General features: G+C 42.2%; 3 protein-coding genes across 6 annotated transcripts; 1 reads left to right on the top strand and 2 right to left on the bottom strand.

Annotated features, from left to right (window-relative positions):
* The first annotated feature begins 85 nt into the window (after positions 1 to 85).
* tmem125b (transmembrane protein 125b) lies at positions 86 to 2,341 on the top strand. The gene is made up of 2 exons (XM_072688401.1): positions 86 to 520; positions 1,264 to 2,341. Exon 2 carries the CDS (start codon positions 1,282 to 1,284, stop codon positions 1,939 to 1,941), a length of 660 nt encoding a protein of 219 aa, XP_072544502.1. The 5' UTR covers positions 86 to 520; positions 1,264 to 1,281; the 3' UTR covers positions 1,942 to 2,341.
* LOC140562619 (uncharacterized) lies at positions 2,340 to 12,631 on the bottom strand. Of its 4 annotated transcripts, none has more exons than XM_072688404.1 (4): positions 12,552 to 12,631; positions 5,099 to 5,210; positions 4,866 to 4,952; positions 2,340 to 4,266 (listed from the first exon to the last, which is right to left on the bottom strand). In XM_072688404.1, the coding sequence occupies exons 2-4, from the start codon at positions 5,202 to 5,204 to the stop codon at positions 3,866 to 3,868; spliced, it is 594 nt and encodes a 197-aa protein (XP_072544505.1). In that variant the 5' UTR covers positions 5,205 to 5,210; positions 12,552 to 12,631; the 3' UTR covers positions 2,340 to 3,865. The 4 variants fall into 4 exon arrangements, with proteins under 4 accessions (XP_072544505.1, XP_072544504.1, XP_072544506.1 ...); XM_072688403.1 differs by lacking the exon at positions 12,552 to 12,631 and adding an exon at positions 11,628 to 11,715; XM_072688405.1 differs by lacking the exon at positions 5,099 to 5,210 and having other exon boundaries at positions 12,552 to 12,619.
* On the bottom strand, positions 12,623 to 18,069 carry LOC140562621 (protein shisa-like-2A). The gene is made up of 3 exons (XM_072688406.1): positions 17,705 to 18,069; positions 15,650 to 15,786; positions 12,623 to 12,807 (listed from the first exon to the last, which is right to left on the bottom strand). Exons 1-3 carry the CDS (start codon positions 17,884 to 17,886, stop codon positions 12,638 to 12,640), a joined length of 489 nt encoding a protein of 162 aa, XP_072544507.1. The 5' UTR covers positions 17,887 to 18,069; the 3' UTR covers positions 12,623 to 12,637.
* Between the last annotated feature and the right edge of the window lie 200 nt (positions 18,070 to 18,269).

Here is an 18,269-nt window from a genome sequence, read left to right as displayed (position 1 = left end):
AAAGCCCCTCAGAGTGGTCTGTGGGTGGGTGCCTTATGTGTGTGTGTTCACTGTTAGCAGGCACACTATTCACTGTGAAGGGCAATGAGTACTCTATCACTGTCACTGTGGACTCTGGAGGCAGGACAGGAGAGCAACACCAAGGGAGAGAGAGAGTGTATGTGTGAGTGTGTGTGTGTGTCCGTCATGAGTGTCAGGCACCAGCCACCGGTCAGCTCATCCCATGACACACCACCAGGAGTGTGAGAGAGCTGAAGTAACCAGCCAGAGTGAGAGTGAGCCTGGCAGGCAGATAGACATCATACAAGGTCCAGAAGGAGGACAGAAGGACAGTGGGACAGTGGGACGGTCTGGAGTTATCATTACTCAACTTCACATCCAGGGATATGAACCTCAGGGTCTTCTGCTCAGGAGAAACTGTCCTCCCTGCTGTTTTCTTAAGAGCCTGAGGAAATACTGGATAGCTGCAAAGACTAATGGACCTGAGGGACGGACAGATCTGAGGAAAGAATGACAGAGGGTGAGGAAAGCAGCTACAACTTTCTATTTTATTACAACTTCACGAATTCACTAATGATTACTTGTCTTATTAACAAATTTAATTAATAAATATTATTATTAATAATTAGTTTCACTGTTATTAATCACTAAACATGATGGTATCCAGGCTTGGTAAATAACTATTTATTAATAATAAAAATATGGGGGCTCCAAGTAGGATTGTTTGGGCCACCCATATTTATCTGCCTAGGCACACTCCCATACCTACTCATCTACACCATTTACCTCTTTAATAAGAGAGGTTTTACAGTAGAAGCTCCAGATCCCATCAGAACAGATAAAGCAGGTGAACACAAATCCAGTAAAAAGGAGAAACAAGAGCTTCTCATTCTGAAGAAAGAAAGTAGTGAGATCTTGTCTGTGAGCTAGTCTGAAGAACAGAGCTTGGTTCCTCCAGGGTTCTCCTGGATGCCCCCCCACCCAGTCCAGCCAGCACAGCGTGGAGGATGTGTTCACCTCCATCATCATCATCATCAGCAGCAGCAGCAGCAGCTCACCTGATTTACAATCATTAAGCCCTGATTTACCACCAAACCAGGTGTTGATCTGAGGAGAACTCTAAATAATACTAGACTCCATGAGAGAGGAGAACTCTGGAAATTTGAGTAATTATGCTAACTATTGTTAGAGACGACTCCAGCTAACCCTTAGCTGCTCTCTTCATTCTTCTCTGAGTCTAATGTGTCCACCTCAATCCCGCAGCGTGATCCAGTGTGTGAGATGTCTGAGTTGGAGCAGCTGCCCAGGCCCCACCTTGCGGCCACCCTGCACCACTGGTGGCGGGATGCGGAGGTCCCGTTGGAGCTGTGGTGGTTCGGCGATCCCTGCGTCTCCCTGCTCTGTTACTGCTCCTCTGTGGCAGTGGTGCTGGGCCTGGGCCTGGCCGGGGTGTTCATGCTGTCCTCGGCCGGTTCCGCCACTGGCCCCTCTGCATTGTGGCGGCTGGCCGTGGGGTTCACGCTCTGTCTCCTGGCGCTGACCGTACTGCTCAAACAGCTGCTCAGCTCAGCCGTGCAGGACATGGGCTGCATCCGGAGCCGGAGGAGGATCCTGCAGCTGCGTAGCGGAGGCTCTGTCGACCCCCTGCTCCTGCTGGCCACCGGCCTGGCCCTGATGGTCTGTGGCTCCACTCTGCTGCTGGTCCTCAGCCGCTCGGACACGCTGCTGTCCGGGACGGTCCTCCTGTCCTGCGGGGGCGCCGTGGTGCTGGCCGTGGTGGCCTACCGAGCTGTGGTGTACGTAATGGAACGGAGGAACAGGAGGATGCGGAGGAGAATGGTGAGGAGAAGGAGGAGGAGGGTGAGAGTGTACGCAGTGACGGGACAGCAGAGGAGTCAGCCGTGGAGAGTCTCGGCCTCCAGTCAAGCTAGTCTGATATGAGAGCGAGTGAAGAAGCTTTTTCTCCTGCCGTTGGCTTGAGTTTGCCCTCTAGTGGACAGGCTTGGGAACAACCTCAAATTCTAACTGATTAGGTAAAAAGTCATGCTGCTGGCCATAAGCAGCCGGAACCTGAGTGAGCACAATTGGCCTTGCTCTCTACGGGTGGGTAGATGGTTCGCCCTCTCGTCACATCACTCGAGTGGATGCTGGCCGGCTCATGTGTCTCCTAGCTGATGTATCTACCCGGAGCTTTTCATCAAGGGCGTGTTGGCTGCCTGGTGATGTTGCATCAGAGGAGGCGGTGGTTGATTATGCATGTGTCAGTCTTCACCATCCCAGAGTGAGGAGCTTTACAAGTGGGTTGGGTAATTGGCTAAAGTAAAACTAGGGTGGAAGTGTTTGTGTGTTTTAAAATAAACATTTTTTAATCAATAATTTGCTCTATTTCTATTCGCCATACATTACAGCACCCTCTAAAATCAGGTAATCCTTTTGTGATCCAGCAGCAGGGAAATTTACAGTGTTACAGCAGAAAAGGGGATAGTACAATAGCTTCAGAGGCATTGTACATATGAAAAAAGTTGAATATGAATAAGATATAGGCTGTACGCTATACACTGTTGCTCTAAATACACCAATAATGATTGAACACAAGACAATCAGAATTGCACAGCATGTGTGGTCTACAGAGAGAGCGTCTGATGGCACACAGCAGGAAGGAAGCACCTGCGGTATCTCTTCTTCACACCATGGGTGAATCAGCCTGTCACTCAAGGAGCTGTCCAGTGAACTGGGCTGTTCAACATATCAACATATGTTGCCTTAGGCCTTCGAAAATTCAACCAAAATCCACCAACAGCTCGTTGGTTTTCTCTAAATTGATCGGGAGGCAGTTCTGATGGCACCGGTCCACAAAATTCTGGGTCACTTCTCCATTTTCCCAGACAATTATTCAGTGGGTTGTTGTTTTTTTTCCATCTATGTTGCACTAGAACACTCTAGTGGACAAACTGTTGAACTGCATGAAGACAGACGTTAAAAGCGTCCCATCTACCCATTGTAGTCGCTTCTTAGTGGTCAGGTTCGCTTGTAGGTCCAGACCCTATGCTGTTGGAATCATTAGGTGCAAGGCAGGGTACCAAACATATGGGCAATTTAGCATGGACAATTCTCCTACCATGTGTGTTTAGACGGTAGGAGATCTGCAAGACCTGGAGGGAACCTCTATGGACACAGGGAGAACACACCAAGCTGGTCCCAAGTTGGTCCCTTTGCTGTAGCCACCAAAGAAGAGTTGGGCGATGCTGTGGGAGGTAGGAGGAAACCGAAAGACCTGGAGAACACAGCAAGCTCCTCACAGTGGAGACTGAACCCACAACCCCAGGCCCCTGGAGCTTTGCAATACATACACTACCTGTGGTGCCATCCTGCCACCCCCATAAATACAAAATAATAGTGTAAATTTTAGAGAAAAATCTACTTTGAGATTTGTGATGGCTTTTTGACTTTTGAAGATATAAATAAAAAAGTAACTTGGTAAAAAGTATGTTTATAGTATTTAATTGCAGTAATTAGTAATTAAACAAATCTTGTATTATTTATACTATCAAAATGTAACCACGGAAGAATTTTCCACTTAACGTTACTGATTAAACGGAAATGTTAGTCAAAAATGTACAGAGAACTGATGACATCCCACCAAGTAGAAACGATAGCATAGAAACTACAGTAAAAAGTGCTTTTTTATAACGATCCTGTGGCTGTTCTTTCTTACGTTATTTTGAATCACATAAACAAACAAAATGAGTAGAAAAGTGTGGACCCTACGCCACAAAATAGCAGTGGTCTACCACAGATGCCCTGCTGCAGTGTAAACCCCAATAAATTGAATTAACCTGACGACTCTCGCAGTGCCGCCATCGGTTTATTCAATCGAGAAATGAATGTCCAGTTCATCGTCACTGTCTTCGTCCGTGACCTCCACCTGCTCCGCCTCTCTCGCTGCCCTTTCCTTGTCACCAGATGAAATGTAGTTGTCCTCGATGAAGCCGTCGTCGTCTTCCTCATGGCTGACAGTGTACACCTCCCTGTTCCTCATGCCTTGAGCGGGGAAGTTGTCCGTGAGAGTCCCGGAGTGGCTGAACTGGCTGGCTGTGTCCCCCTCTGGCAGAAGAGCTTCGCTGTAGCCTCTAAAGAATCGCTGGATGATGCGGTACTTAACAACCAGCATGATCACGAAGGCCACAGAAAGTACGGAGAGCAGCAGGCCAACAAGTATCGGCCATGGACTTGAGCTCTGGGTCTCTGACATCCTGGTGTTGGAGCCTGGGTTTGAACAAGACAGCGCAGAAATATCATGTTAAAGAAAGTTTTTCAAGATCTGTCTGAATTTTCTGGTTGGTAGTTTGCAAATTCAGTAGAAAAAAAAAACTAGTGGCAGATGCCGTGTTCTTCACTCTGTAAAGCAGTTTTTGTGTATTTTAGTCAGTTTCAGCCACAGAAGCATACAGATATGGATCAAAAGTAAAAAACATTAACATACTGTGGCCGCATGGTTTGAGAGGCATTTCCACCCTCACACACACACACACACACACGCCCACGGTCCTACAACTTTTTCGGATCTTTTACTTTAACTTTTTTAAGAGGATGATGACCAGCACACACACACACACACACACACCATTTGTTTTTTTGTTGGGTTTGTGTTGAGCAGAAAAACTGGACCTCATGGTCAACAATATATATAATTGGCCCCATAAGGCCCAACCTCTGGGCTTTTAGCAATCCTTGCAAAAAGCACAAAAATGAAATCTAATCATTATTTAGGCAAAACCTGCTCTGCATTTCACCAAACCTTTGAAAGGCATAGCATTCCACTATTTGCAGTATATGCAGTAATATAAATAAAGGTCAGTCTTTACCATTTCCACTGGGTTCTGCATATCCTTCATCCTCTATCAGCAGTTTCCTCTGTAATCTTCCCAGCATGCTCTCGTCCTGAATTTGTTCTGTCAGGCAGGAACAGAACACAGTTAAAACTCACATTCTCCCACTTTCTGAGACAAATCACTGCGCCTTCATGTGCCATTAACACACCAGCTCTGGCATTTTCCTTTTTGATTGGGCTTTTCTGTGAAGGTTACAGATAACTAACCAGCATCCAGGACTTCTATTCGTAGAGAAGCTACACGGTCAAATGAGACAATCATCCAAACACACAGGCCAAGGAGTGCACGATCAGTTTTGCCAAAATCCCCCATGATGCCCTGTTCACAATGGAGAAAAAAAGAAAACAGCATGTTTTAAAATATGGAAACTAGTCTCCGCCAGGTAGAGTAGACATCATCCATATGCCGTTGCTGCTTCTCTGTTGCTACAGCAGTACAACAAAAACCCTGACCCCTTCAAACCTACATAAACTACATACTTTATATCAGATTATATAAGATGAGATTACATAAACTACGTTCATGTGAAAACAATTTGTTCCTCAAATATTATAAACAGGGTATGAGCATTAAGTATCTCAGTACACTGAGACAAGTCAAACTTTGGAGACAGCATTTTTATGTTTATTTAGTTTTCAAAAATTAGTAAATGTCATGTTTTATTACAAATGTCTAAAATTTGAGAAATAATTAGTTTAAGATAATTTAAAGCACATGTTTGAGATATTAAGTATTATTCTAAATCAGTAAATAAGTCCTTATTATTATTTTAATATATATTTTGCATATTATTTTAATATTTTAGGGCTTTTTATTTTACTAGATAAGTCAAAACATAAAAAAAACTAGAATCAAATCAAATGTTTGAGAATAATCTTGTAAATAACTAATTTCTAAAATAGTAACAACTAAAATAAGCACAGTAAATTTGGAAAGTCATTTGAAGCTACAGCTTGAAAGATTTTAGAGAAAAAGTGTAAAATGTAAAACGTTCACTATTTTCAGTCAATATTTTGACAAAATGCTGCCAGAAACAGATGAGGTGATTCCTTACCTGTATTTGGTGGAAATGGGCTTACATAACTTAGCTTATAAAACCCATGACTGGCTACCTACGTACCAGAAACGCCTTTATGGTTCTCACTACACCCAAGACTGAACGCTCAGACTTGCGATGGTTTAGGATGTACAAAGTGTTTAGTTTTAACTTATGAGGAAACTGACATTTGAGAAAATGTACTTACTGCTATTAATGCAACTAGTCGCGTCCTAGAAAATCCGAAAACTCCTTTGCTACTCGCTAAAAATTACATCTCAGTCCAGAAACGGATAAAGAATTATCTTATAAGATGACCAATACAACTGACTTAAACGTATTTGAGTTATTTGCAGAGCACAAAACTGGAAAACTGTTCTGACCGCTTCACAGCAGTCATATGACCATCATGTGAACAATACTGAATGGTAGTTAACATTTGCACAACATTACTCTGGCTTTTTACAAAATATAAATAAAAACTGTACATACCAGCGACTACAGCCCAAACCCAAACTCCAAATGACTTTAGCTAAAGTCAGCTTTCACCACTCCAGTAAAAGGCAGGCTGGGAAGTTTTCTCAGTATGGTAAAGCAGACATTAAGCTGCTATAGAAACATCTCGATCAAAGGTTGCAGGAGGAGTAACGCATACCAGCAGAGCAGAGTTGATAAATAACTTTTATAACTGTCTAATTTGTCTCGGACAATTGTACCTTTCCACATATTAACATTATCATTTTCTGCCGCTTGATTAACACCTGAGTGAGTGAGTTAGCAATTAAGGGCTTAGCATCTGATGCTCACTAACCCACCAATATCTCTCCAGAAGAGCAGAATGCGAAGGTGATGTTCAACTACTGAGCTGCATTTAATTAATTTTACTGAATGTTAATCCCTTATTTTATTCCTCTGTAATGCTGATCCAAGTGGGTTTACCTCAGTTTCTACAGAAATGTTTCTTCATTGACAGCCATTGATACTATATGCATATTAAAAATACCAGCTATCCACATGGGCCCAGAATTCTCATATAATCTGTGGGAGAACCTTTCAATTTAAAAAGGTAAAAAATTTTAATTCTAATGTGAGTCTTATTTTATTATCACCAATAATATCTGGACAGCAGCAGCCCTTTTATTAGCATACAATAGACGCTACATCTACAGAGGCCACTGATACGCTGCTGGCTTATTAACGATTAATTTGAAGATGGACACTTAAATCCAACAATGAGAAACCTTTAAAGCTCACAAAGTGTCTTGGTAATGCTATTATAGTTCTGACCGGCCCATGCAATAAACAATTGCACTTTTGGGTTGAATTCCTAGGATTCCCATATCAGTGCAGTCCTATGAAGAACCTTTTAAAATGTAAATTCTGTGTCTAATTCTGCTTTATGACATTTTTATTTCTTTCCAAACAAGCTCACACTCAGTACCGCTGCTGAAAACCAGGTTGCTTCTCATTGTTTCAGCTACTCAGGTTCCTCAGAGTGTAGTTCTGCTCTCTGCCCAAGAGATGGCAGTGTGGTTTCAATTTAGGCTTAGTAACAGTCCCATAATCATAACAGTGCTTGGTCCCCTTTAATTGCCATTTGCAAAGTGATTATATTGTTCATATGTGCCGTAATAATAGTAATGTTATTTATTTTAATATGTGTATGCAATAATTAGAACTGCTTTATACAGTATGTTCCATATTTATTATCAGTTACTGCCACTTTATTACATTCATTTAATTTAATTTATAAACATTTACATTTTTCAATTCTTTTTTTTTTTGTTTAATATTTTATTTAATAGAGTGTTTATGTCTTACAACTGTAACAACTGCAATTTCCCTCCTGGGATCAATAAAGTATTTCTGATTCCGATTCTGAGATGACAGTGCAGGGGTGGCGATATGATTCACAGGAAACTAAGGAAACTTATAAGCCATGGGAGAAGTTCAGAAACTTAAAAGGGGATCTGACAGAATCATGGTAAGAAGAAAACAACGATGCAGATTCAAATCATATCTAGAGTCCTCTTTTTGAGAGCTCACATCTATTATAAATGAGGTCAGTCTGAAAACTCTGTCCATCATTTGGGCTCAGTGCTTGGACCCCAAGGATTGCCAATGACGATGTCCTTTTCTGAAATGTCAACTCTCATAATTAACAGAATGGGGGAGACAAAAAAACTGACATTTCTGGCCATGTACAGAGATGCTAACCGAAACTGATAACAGTGCAGGGGTGCCTATATGTTTTAGACATGAAATCCTGTATTGGGATCTGACAGAATCATGCCGTGAAGAAAATTCTGGTGCACTTTGTGGTCAAAGTCGAGGAGTTCAACCACTATGCAAATTTAAACCATATCTAGAAAACACCTTTTAAAACGGCACGTCTATAATAATTAAGACCCTGCCCATCATTTGTGCTCTACTGTCTCCACAATGGTGTAAAGGGCTTGTGCCCTGATGACTGCAATTTGTAATGTAATTTGAAGACTCAAATCCAAAAATGAGAAAATGAAACCAACTTTAAAGCTGAATGGTGGACAAACTGTGATTTCTTACCAGGTACATGGTACAGATGGACTGACCATTGGGAGTGCAGGGATGTCAATGATTTACAGAACTAAACTAATAAACGGGGAAAAGGCTAAGAAGTCCAGAAATCATCATGCTGAGGTGAAACGTCTGGTGCCCTCAGAGGTCAAAATTGTTCAACAATGCAATTTCAAATCACTGAAAGGTCTCTTCTTGAGACCTATCTATGAAAAATAAGGCTAGTTAAAAAAAAATAGACAGACGCCTGTATGTTTTACAGACATGAAAACTCATTAGCAGTGAAAAAGGTAAGACGTTTAGAAAACAAACCCCTGTAATGGGGTCTGACAGTGTTTTACGAGGAGAAAAATGCTTTGGCCCCTTATGATTGCCACTTGCAATGTAATTTAAAGACACACTCAAAATAAAAAAATGAGAAATTAAATATACAACCTCAGCTCTCAATTACCAGAAATGCAGGGAAAATAACTGCAATTTCTTCACAGAAATGAGATGGACAGAGATGCACTGATAACAGTGCAGACATGACTATGTTTAATAGATTAAAATTTATGAGCAGTGAAAAAGGTTTGAAGTTCAAAAACCAAAACCCTGCAGAGCGGTCTGACTGGTGTGCTCAGAGCACAATACAGCGGTAATTGCTGTGAAAATATTTTGTTCAACAGCTATGCAAATTCAATCATGTCAGCCTTTTGAGACCTCACATCTATGACAAATATGGGTAGTCTAAAAACACTGTGCATTTGTTCTCTGCTGGATCCATGAAAGCAAAGTGCTTGGTCTCTGATGATTGCCACTGGCAATTCAATTTGAAGAAGGATGCTCAAATCCAAAAATAAGAAAATTAGAAAATGAAACAAGTTCCAAATCTCACAAAACGTGGCTTTCTTTTTACATCTCACTACAGCTATTCTAGTTCCGATTGGCCCATGAAAATGAAATACTGCATTGACCCACTGGGCCAATAAAGTTGTCATCTGTGAAACTGTACTAACATAAAACACCACCACTAAACAAAACAAATAATTTGCGGAAACAGAAGACGCCAGGCCAGTCAGGCTTGACACTAGCAAGACACTAGCACCAGGGAAAGATACCGCTACTCTAATCCAGCTCTATTCCAGCTGCTGAGAAAGACTGAAGAGGCATTCATCAGCTGCTGAAGCTGTGACAGGATGTAGGCTAAACGCTTAGAGACAAACAAGCCTTTTTCAACATACCTCACATACAAAGAGTAAGCATTCATGATGAACAGACATTGTGAGGCCTTTTGATGCAGGTATAGGATATTGTGGAAATACCCCCCCCCTTCCCCCCAACCTTATTTTCTTTCATAATTGATCTCAGCACATTTACTCAAAAAAGGACGTTTCAGGTATTTGTGTTTTACTGCCAACAGTCTGTGACTGTGAGTGGTTTTTATAATGACGTGGAGTCATTAAGACAAATAAATAAAGAATGTGCTCATTTAAAAAGCTGCAAACACACTGATGGCCAAGAGTGGTTGTATTAATGTATTCACTTACAAAACAATTAGGATTTTCACAGATCAGTATTCATGGCAGGGGTCCAGAAGAGCAACATCAATAGTAATAGAAAAGCAATACAATGTAGAATTAGTGTTTAATATGTTAAATTTGCTGTGTTGTATGGATTATTCTGTAGCGCATCCCTCAGCCTCAGCAGAATGCAAAATTGTGGGGCTCCAGAGTAGAGCAGTCAGCCTAAGCACTGGCCCTCACCCCACACAAACAACAACAGTCATCTTCAAGATACACCTCTAAAAGTCTTGTTTCCTTTAATACCAGAAAATCTGGCTTCTAGGTTCAAACTTTTCATTTTGGCCACAGTGTCCCCATCCACCTTATTTTCCATTCAACAACGGGGCGGTCCTCTTTGTTTACCTTGTGTTAGATGTGTCAGGTGCTTGTGAGGCTCTTAGCGAGCTCAGTTAGGTCTTAGGCTAGCGGCCTACCTGACAACCTCACAAGCACCCGACACGTCCAGAGCTTCACCAGGGCTTCAAAACCGACTTTCTCCTCCACGGATTAGTATGAGCAGACATGTGGACGCACAGGCATTAGGAGGATGTTTTAAATGTAGCACCTTCAACCACAGAAGCAGGTCTTCTTCTAATATGAGGATATGGTACCTTACAGAAGTCTGATCTTTTTAAGATGTGTTGGCAGGGTAGTTTGCAAGCTATGCTCTAAATAGCTCTAAATAACATTAAATAGGGTGTTGGACTGTTGGGTTAGCATAGCTGGATACTTTATGACCTGTGCCCACAGCAGTAGCCTTCCTCACACTGCGTTCACTTTGAATACGCCTTTAAATTCTAACCCAAAGGTAGAAGAAACAAAATCTTGAAAGTGGGTGTGGCAAAATAAAGTGGATAAAGCTTTTGAAATGTGTTGAATCTGGTTGACTGGCACCCATTTAAAACATTCTCCAACAAAGAAAATCATCTGAGAGTGTCTGAATGCTCTACAGCTGTGATCTGCACGTTTCTGAACAACGCGCATTTAATGGTTCAATGTAAAACTACTCAACTAATCTACTAAACTAATACCAATAGAAGAAAAAAACACAAGAACAAACAGCATAGCTAAAAGAATTCCACCCAATTTAGGCATTTCAGAATAATGAAACGCTTAAGATAAGTAAGCAGTCATTCAGAGTGGTTGGTGAGAAATGTGCAGTTCAACAGAAGCATGCACATCACTCAAAAACCCATAAAAATTGAAACCTATAATATCACAAGTTATTACACCCAACGATTATTAAGATGCTGCTTGATGCATTTTGTTTTACAACTGTTTTTTCCTAAATTGTCCAAGATTTTAGCCTAAAACTAGGAATGTCCAAGTTTTTTGCCCCCAGATCGTACACTAACGCCAACTGCTGGCCAATCCAATCCAATCCGATCTGATTTTTGTGTTTATACAAATAATACAGCCCCACAACTTAGGTAGGCCGTGCTGTTAATGCACACTAGTAAACCCCAGGAAAATCACTGTACTTGTACTGAACAGTTTCTATAATCAGACAAAATTCTAAATTATTGGTAGCAACTTTTAAAATTCCCTTTTTACACTTTATAGTGTTTAATATCTTATAATCCAGTCTGACTGACCTACCTGACCACCTGCAGTCAAATCACTCGGTGTAAATCGGTGCACGGTCTGAACTTTGAACTGATACCGTTGCTGTTAATCACTCCTGTGTGAGAATGAATGAGCTCTGATTAGCTTTTCTAGCATTTGTGCATTAATATCTAAACATTTTAGGGAAGTGTGAAGAGCTTGAATCCTCCTTTTCTGACAGATGAACTAACATACACTTTACCTGCTGATCTGTGAGCTGTCTGTAGTTGCTGCGCCACATTTACAACAAAGCTCTGAGCTAAGCTAAGCTGAAGTAAGCTGAAGTCTTACCCAACAACCTTGCCGCCTGCCGCTCTTCTTCAAAAAACACATTAAATACGGTTTATTTGTGAGCTTATTACAGTTAACAAAACAAAAGACCTTTATATATAACTGAAATGTGATGATGTTACCAAGTCCTGGCTTCTAATGCTAACTCTTAATTATACCTTAAATAGTGCAAAAGATATTGTGTACATTTTAGGAGCAGAATGTGACTGCTGCAGTATTTAAGGTGGAACGGAAAGTTAGAGCAAAGTTAGAGCAAGTTAGCTAACTGCTAACTGGTGCCTGATTCCCATCACCGCCACTGTACAGAAATCTGGGCCGGTCAGGTACTCGACAGTGGACCCCCAATTTCACACCAAACCTCACCCTGAATGACTGTTTACATATCAACCCCTGAACCGTGCAGAAATGTGGACAAGTCTGTATTCAGCTTAGCCAAATGTCTGAAAAAAGGTCTTGGATCCTACTTGATACTTGGTACAAAGGTAGCACACATCCTGCTGACAATAAGCAAAAGCTTAATGAGTGTTTTTTAATGAGCTTTAGGGTTCACTAAATTGACCACCGGTGTGACCTTTTGTTATTGTTGTGATCGATCCATGTCAGCTCAAACGCTTTGGAAACCCTCACTTATCTCAGTCATCTATCCAGACATCCATCCCTCAATGTCTCGGGTGATGAGGGCTTCATGAACAACCTGAGATGCGGGAAATCTCCTACGAAGGGCCTTCAGCATTCACCCGGCCGACAGTGGCCACGAAGCATCGTTGAAAGAGGCGCTCAGGCTCGGCCGGCTGGTTGGCACAGTCCAGTTTTCTGTTTGGGAAGTGTTTGCGAAAACCCTGAGGTCCACTGGCATGACTGGGCTCAGGACTTGGCTCTGGCCCTGCATGGAAAGACATGAAGACATAAGCATAAATACAAAGTAAAGTGTACGGTCGGGAAACTTTTCAACTTCTAAGAAACTTCTTTAACTGTCTCAACCTTCAGCTGGCAACCTGTGAATTCCACAGCTTTTCATTGTTCCCTATTAGCATCAATCTGTACTTAATGGTGCACTGTACAGCCAGTCGTACTGTTTTAACTCCTAATAGCAAAATGCACATTTTCTGCTGTCAGAAAGTGAATGCTGGCTAATTTTTCTGCTCTTTAAAAATAGATGCAAATTCAATATATTTAAATCTGCACAACAACACTAATTAAATAAAATAAAAATATGCTAGAACCCCAAATTGTGCTTATTTCAGGAAAACAAATAACTGTGGTAGCTCATACTTTCTTAGCCAGCTTCATATAATAATAATAATAATAATAATAATAATAATTATAAAGGCTAAAATACATATGACATTAATTGCAGCTTGTCAACCTAATTGTCAACAAAAGAGCACATGGTCCCCTAACTGACAGTCCCAGGGGCTAAGCCATGCAACAGATAGTCCCAGTGGTTTGAGACATGTTCTACATGTCCGAATACTTGTGGACACCCCTTCTGATGAATGCATTCAGATAATTTAACTTGCACTGATTGTTGAAACAGATGTGCAAATGTACGCACACACAGCTTGTCTAGTTCCTGTAGAGAAAGTCAGAATAGGACTCTGGAGCAGATCAACATGGCATAGAGGAGTATAAAGCCGACTATCATTGAGCTGCGGTGTTCTCTGGAATGAAGGGGGCGCACCATCCAATTTTTTTTGGGGATTATCTGGGGAGTTGGGGATGAGATCAAACATCCTGACCAGACTAACACTCCTCTTGACACTGAATGCAGTCAAATCCTAGAAAGCAGGCTAAACTCTTTTAAAATACCTTTGATTTCAGAAGAAACATTGAATGAGCAGGTGTCCCAATACTTTTGTCAATTTTGTGTATTTGCTTCCAATCCCCTGGAAGGACTATGTGCCAAAATACTACAAAGAACTGCTGGATTTGTTTTTCTACAGACACTGCTGTGCTAAAATGTGTCTAAAAATGAACTACCATTGTCCCAGATAAAAGCTGGTAAGCGGTGGTCCCATCCCACCCCCTTTTCATTGATGGACAAAGTAGAAAAGGGGTGGGGGGTTGGCAGCAACAGGAAGTAACTGCAAACCAAAAACAATAGTTCTCACTAAATAACGCCACCACATGTCTTCTCCAATGCATTTGGACGAGAGGTCCAAAGAGGAGACCCAACCAAACGCAGAGAAGCTAATTAAAACCATGTATTCAGGCTTTTGGGCTGTGTTCACATTTAGCGCTTTTAATCCTGGCTCCCAGACTTGGTTTATGATGAATGCCTGGCTCTGAATGAGAGAAACTTTACAGAACAGAGTGTGAGGAACATTCTGCCTTTCATTTAAAGTCAAAAACGTACTCCTCCATATTTCCTCTTTGGCCTTCAGATCTGTTTAACTTCCAAGCATTGAATTGAATTCATGTAGATACATGGAAAAAAAATGAAGAGGTACAGATTAGGAGGCGGTCATCACCGAACCTGACAATTAGCTTTGATTTATTTCCATGTGTGAATTCTGAAGATGTTGTTGATTTACTGTGTCTAAACTTAATTATTAAGTTTATTACTTCTATTACCCGTATAACAGCCCTCAGGGATTTCCTGAACTTGGCCACAGCTGCCTGAGCATTGCTCAGGAGAACGTTGGTCGGATCCCTAACGGTGCATTCACACAACATCGAAGCAGATCACTTCCCTCACCATCTGCTGGCCACATTGGGGCATCCCTTAAAAAAAACAAAAACAAGCAGGGTTCAGCAAGTGATCCGGTTGCTGGTTTGAATCTCGGGTCTTGCCGCCTGACCTCAGCAGCCAGAGCCTGAGTGAGCACAACTAGCAGTGCTTTATCTCGCTTTCCCACATCACTTCAGTGTAATGCAGGCTGGCCGTGCATGCAAAGTGATGCTTCGAAAAGAGGTGGTGGCTGGTTGCACATGTGTCGGAGGAGGCACTGTCTAGTGTCAGGAGCTTCACATATGATGGAGGAGAGTACTAATGAGTGTGTTGGATAATTGGCTAAAATTGGGGAGGAAGATTGGGCAAAAATGGATTAATATTAAACGATTATAGCAATGAGATCACTTCCTGCTTGTTGTGAATTTTTCCACTTTCCTATTCTAATCATTACATTTCTATTGTCATGTATCGGCTCAAGGAGATAGCTGTGAACCCCACTGCTTTAACAGAAATCCTCCTCTCCCCTCTCCTCTTTCTCAAGCTTAGCTTGTGGCTTGTATCTTGACGAAGCCTTTCCCGTGCGATGTTGATTGGTCACCACCCAGCCAAACTCTCTTCTCATTTACATAAACTTGGAAAAATCTAAATTTTTTGACGCCTGCCTCGCCTTTTTCTCTCCACTACTTCTCCCAGAAGTGCCACTTATGTGAAACTGTCACCGCTTTTCATGGAAAACAACAGTGTTGGGAGGCAGTATTTATAGCGTTTCGCTGGGCTGCAGTGCGAATGCCATGTAACGATGCTACAGATGTCTGTGACAGGGAGCCTCAGAAAGCCTACCCGGCCTCGCTCGCTCTGGGTAGCCCTTCCTCTCCGCCCAGTCAGCGAAGGCGTTTGTTAGTTGATGTAACGGAATTAGCACTTAGCGTTCTCCTCTAAGCATGTTGAGCTCCAGGACTGGCCATATAAAAAGAGGTGGTGGAGCTTCTTCACGTGATCCAGAGGAAGTACATGCCAGCCTTGGTAGCACTGTGTGATAGGGGGAACTGACCGGGAACGCTGAGGGGCAGGCCGCTGTCCAGTCGGCTCGGTTTGGTGGCGATGAAGAGGTAGCAGAGGACGCACACAGTCACGAGGAAGGCCAGCAGGACCACCGCAGCGATAGAGAGACCCACCAGAGCCCCAACGCTGAGAGAGAAGATAGTGGACATAGAGTGTTTGGATAATAAAGAGAGAAAGATAGAAAATGATGAAGAAATGATGACCAAGACAGCAGGGGAAAGAATGGAGAGAGATCCAGAAGAATAGAGAGAGAAAAGGATTGAAAAAGAGGAAGACAGTCATAGAGAGAGAGAGACAGACACAGACAGAGACGGAAGGATGGGAAGAAAGTGAGAAAGAGGAAGATTGTAAAAAGGAGGAAAAAGAAATGGAGAGAGTGAAGAGAAAGAGATGACAGAAACATGAGAAGGAAAAAGGAGAAAGTTAGCGAGCTAGGCAGCTAAGTCAGCAGCAGCCTGCAGCTACAGAGTTAGCCAGCTAGCTACATGAACACACCCACAGAAACAGCCCAGCACTGTTCTGTAGTTAAATACCCTAAAATACAAAGACACCAAATACACCCAAACTGGTCAGACTGTTGGTTACAGGTCCTAGCTGGAGCTTTTCCAGCCCTGAAAGCTCACTTTACCTCACTTTTGGACTTATTTCTGAAGTAAATTCCTGAGGTAAATTCCTGAGGTAAATGTCTGAGGTAAATTCCTAAGGTAAATGTCTGAGGTAAATTCCTGAGGTAAATGTCTGAGGTAAATGTCTGAGGTAAATGTCTGAGGTAAATTCCTGAGGTAAATGTCTGAGGTAAATGTCTGAGGTAAATTCCTATGGTCGCTAAATGTCTGAGGTAAATTCCTGAGGTAAATGTCTGAGGTAAATTCCTATGGTCGCTAAATGTCTGAGGTAAATGTCTGAGGTAAATGCCTGAGGTAAATTCCTGAGGTAAATGTCTGAGGTAAATTCCTGAGGTAAATGTCTGAGGTAAATTCCTATGGTCGCTAAATGTCTGAGGTAAATGTCTGAGGTAAATGCCTGAGGTAAATTCCTGAGGTAAATGTCTGAGGTAAATTCCTGAGGTAAATGTCTGAGGTAAATTCCTATGGTCGCTAAATGTCTGAGGTAAATGTCTGAGGTAAATGCCTGAGGTAAATTCCTGAGGTAAATGTCTGAGGTAAATGTCTGAGGTAAATGCCTGAGGTAAATTCCTGAGGTAAATGTCTGAGGTAAATGTCTGAGGTAAATTCCTGAGGTAAATGCCTGAGGTAAATGCCTGAGGTAAATTCCTGAGGTAAATGTCTGAGGTAAATTCCTGAGGTAAATTCCTGAGGTAAATGCCTGAGGTAAATTCCTGAGGTAAATGTCTGAGGTAAATGCCTGAGGTAAATTCCTGAGGTAAATGTCTGAGGTAAATGTCTGAGGTAAATTCCTGAGGTAAATGTCTGAGGTAAATGTCTGAGGTAAATGTCTGAGGTAAATGTCTGAGGTAAATTCCTGAGGTAAATGCCTGAGGTAAATTCCTGAGGTAAATGCCTGAGGTAAATTCCTATGGTCGCTAAATGTCTGAGGTAAATGTCTGAGGTAAATGTCTGAGGTAAATTCCTGAGGTAAATTCCTGAGGTAAATGTCTGAGGTAAATGTCTGAGGTAAATGCCTGAGGTAAATTCCTATGGTCGCTAAATGTCTGAGGTAAATTCCTGAGGTAAATTCCTATGGTCGCTAAATGTCTGAGGTAAATGCCTGAGGTAAATGTCTGAGGTAAATTCCTAAGGTCGCTAAATGCCTGAGGTAAATTTCTGAAATAAATGTCTGAGGTAAATTCCTGAGGTAAAATTCCTGAGATAATAAATGTCTGAGATAATAAATGTCTGAGGTAAAACTCTGAGGTAAATTCCTAAGGTCACTAAATGTCTGAGGTAAATTTCTGAAATAAGTTTCTAAGGTAAATTCCTAAGGTAAATGTTTGAGGTAAATGTCTGAGGTAAATATTCTCATAAACAAACAAACTGAAGTAACTCAGAGCTCTGGCTGGATCTCCACAGACTCCTCGGCTCACCTCAGCCACCACATGTATCCATACTCATAGGGGAAAAAGCTGTTCGGGTCGTCGCAGCAGTATTTAATGTCGTTGAATCCGCAGCAGAACGCCGCCCGCTGGTCTCCGTCCGGTTTGGGGCAGGTGAAGCCGCGGACGAACGCTTTCTCCGGGGTGTAGTAACCCGAGCACACCGCGCTCATCCTAACGGACAGACCCGCTTCTCCCCGCTGTTCATCGCCCTCGCAGCCGCTCCTGCACTCCCACCGGGGCTCAAAACGAGGGATTTCTCCAGTACTGATGAATTATCGAGTGTTTATCACCATGCTTTGCGTCTGTTTGCGCTGTTTGTGCCGATTAAGCTAACAAGCTAACTAGCTGGCTAACTTCTCCCAGAAAAAGTCCGTTACGGAGAGTTGGCGCTTAGTTTTATCTGAGCGCGTCGCTCCGCCCCCTAGCAACAGCGACACGCCCCTTAGCAACAACATCCTCATTTGAGCGCTCGCGCTTCTCTTCAGTACTCTTACACAAGTGCTTCAGCGTTCACACAAGAAAAAGGCCGATCTAGTGCGTGTCCAAATGTTTG

The sequence above is a fragment of the Salminus brasiliensis genome, chromosome 9, assembly GCF_030463535.1.
Source record: "Salminus brasiliensis chromosome 9, fSalBra1.hap2, whole genome shotgun sequence".
NCBI lineage: Eukaryota > Metazoa > Chordata > Actinopteri > Characiformes > Bryconidae > Salminus > Salminus brasiliensis.
This window is presented reverse-complemented; position numbering and strand designations above follow the sequence as displayed.

Bases quoted from the DNA above. Each gene is read 5' to 3' on its own strand.
- LOC140562619 (XM_072688402.1), bottom strand. From the start codon at position 5,243: ATGCTGTTTTCTTTTTTTCTCCATTGTGAACAGGGCATCATGGGGGAT. The intron at 4,953-5,098 runs GTTAGTTATCTG...CCTGCCTGACAG, and splicing joins AATAGAAGTCCTGGATGCTG to AACAAATTCAGGACGAGAGC. The intron at 4,267-4,865 runs GTAAAGACTGAC...GTTCAAACCCAG, and splicing joins TGCAGAACCCAGTGGAAATG to GCTCCAACACCAGGATGTCA.
- tmem125b (XM_072688401.1), top strand. From the start codon at position 1,282: ATGTCTGAGTTGGAGCAGCTGCCCAGGCCCCACCTTGCGGCCACCCTG.
- LOC140562621 (XM_072688406.1), bottom strand. From the start codon at position 17,886: ATGAGCGCGGTGTGCTCGGGTTACTACACCCCGGAGAAAGCGTTCGTC. The intron at 15,787-17,704 runs GTGAGCCGAGGA...CTTCTCTCTCAG, and splicing joins GGATACATGTGGTGGCTGAG to CGTTGGGGCTCTGGTGGGTC. The intron at 12,808-15,649 runs GTCAGTTCCCCC...CTTTCCATGCAG, and splicing joins CCTGCCCCTCAGCGTTCCCG to GGCCAGAGCCAAGTCCTGAG.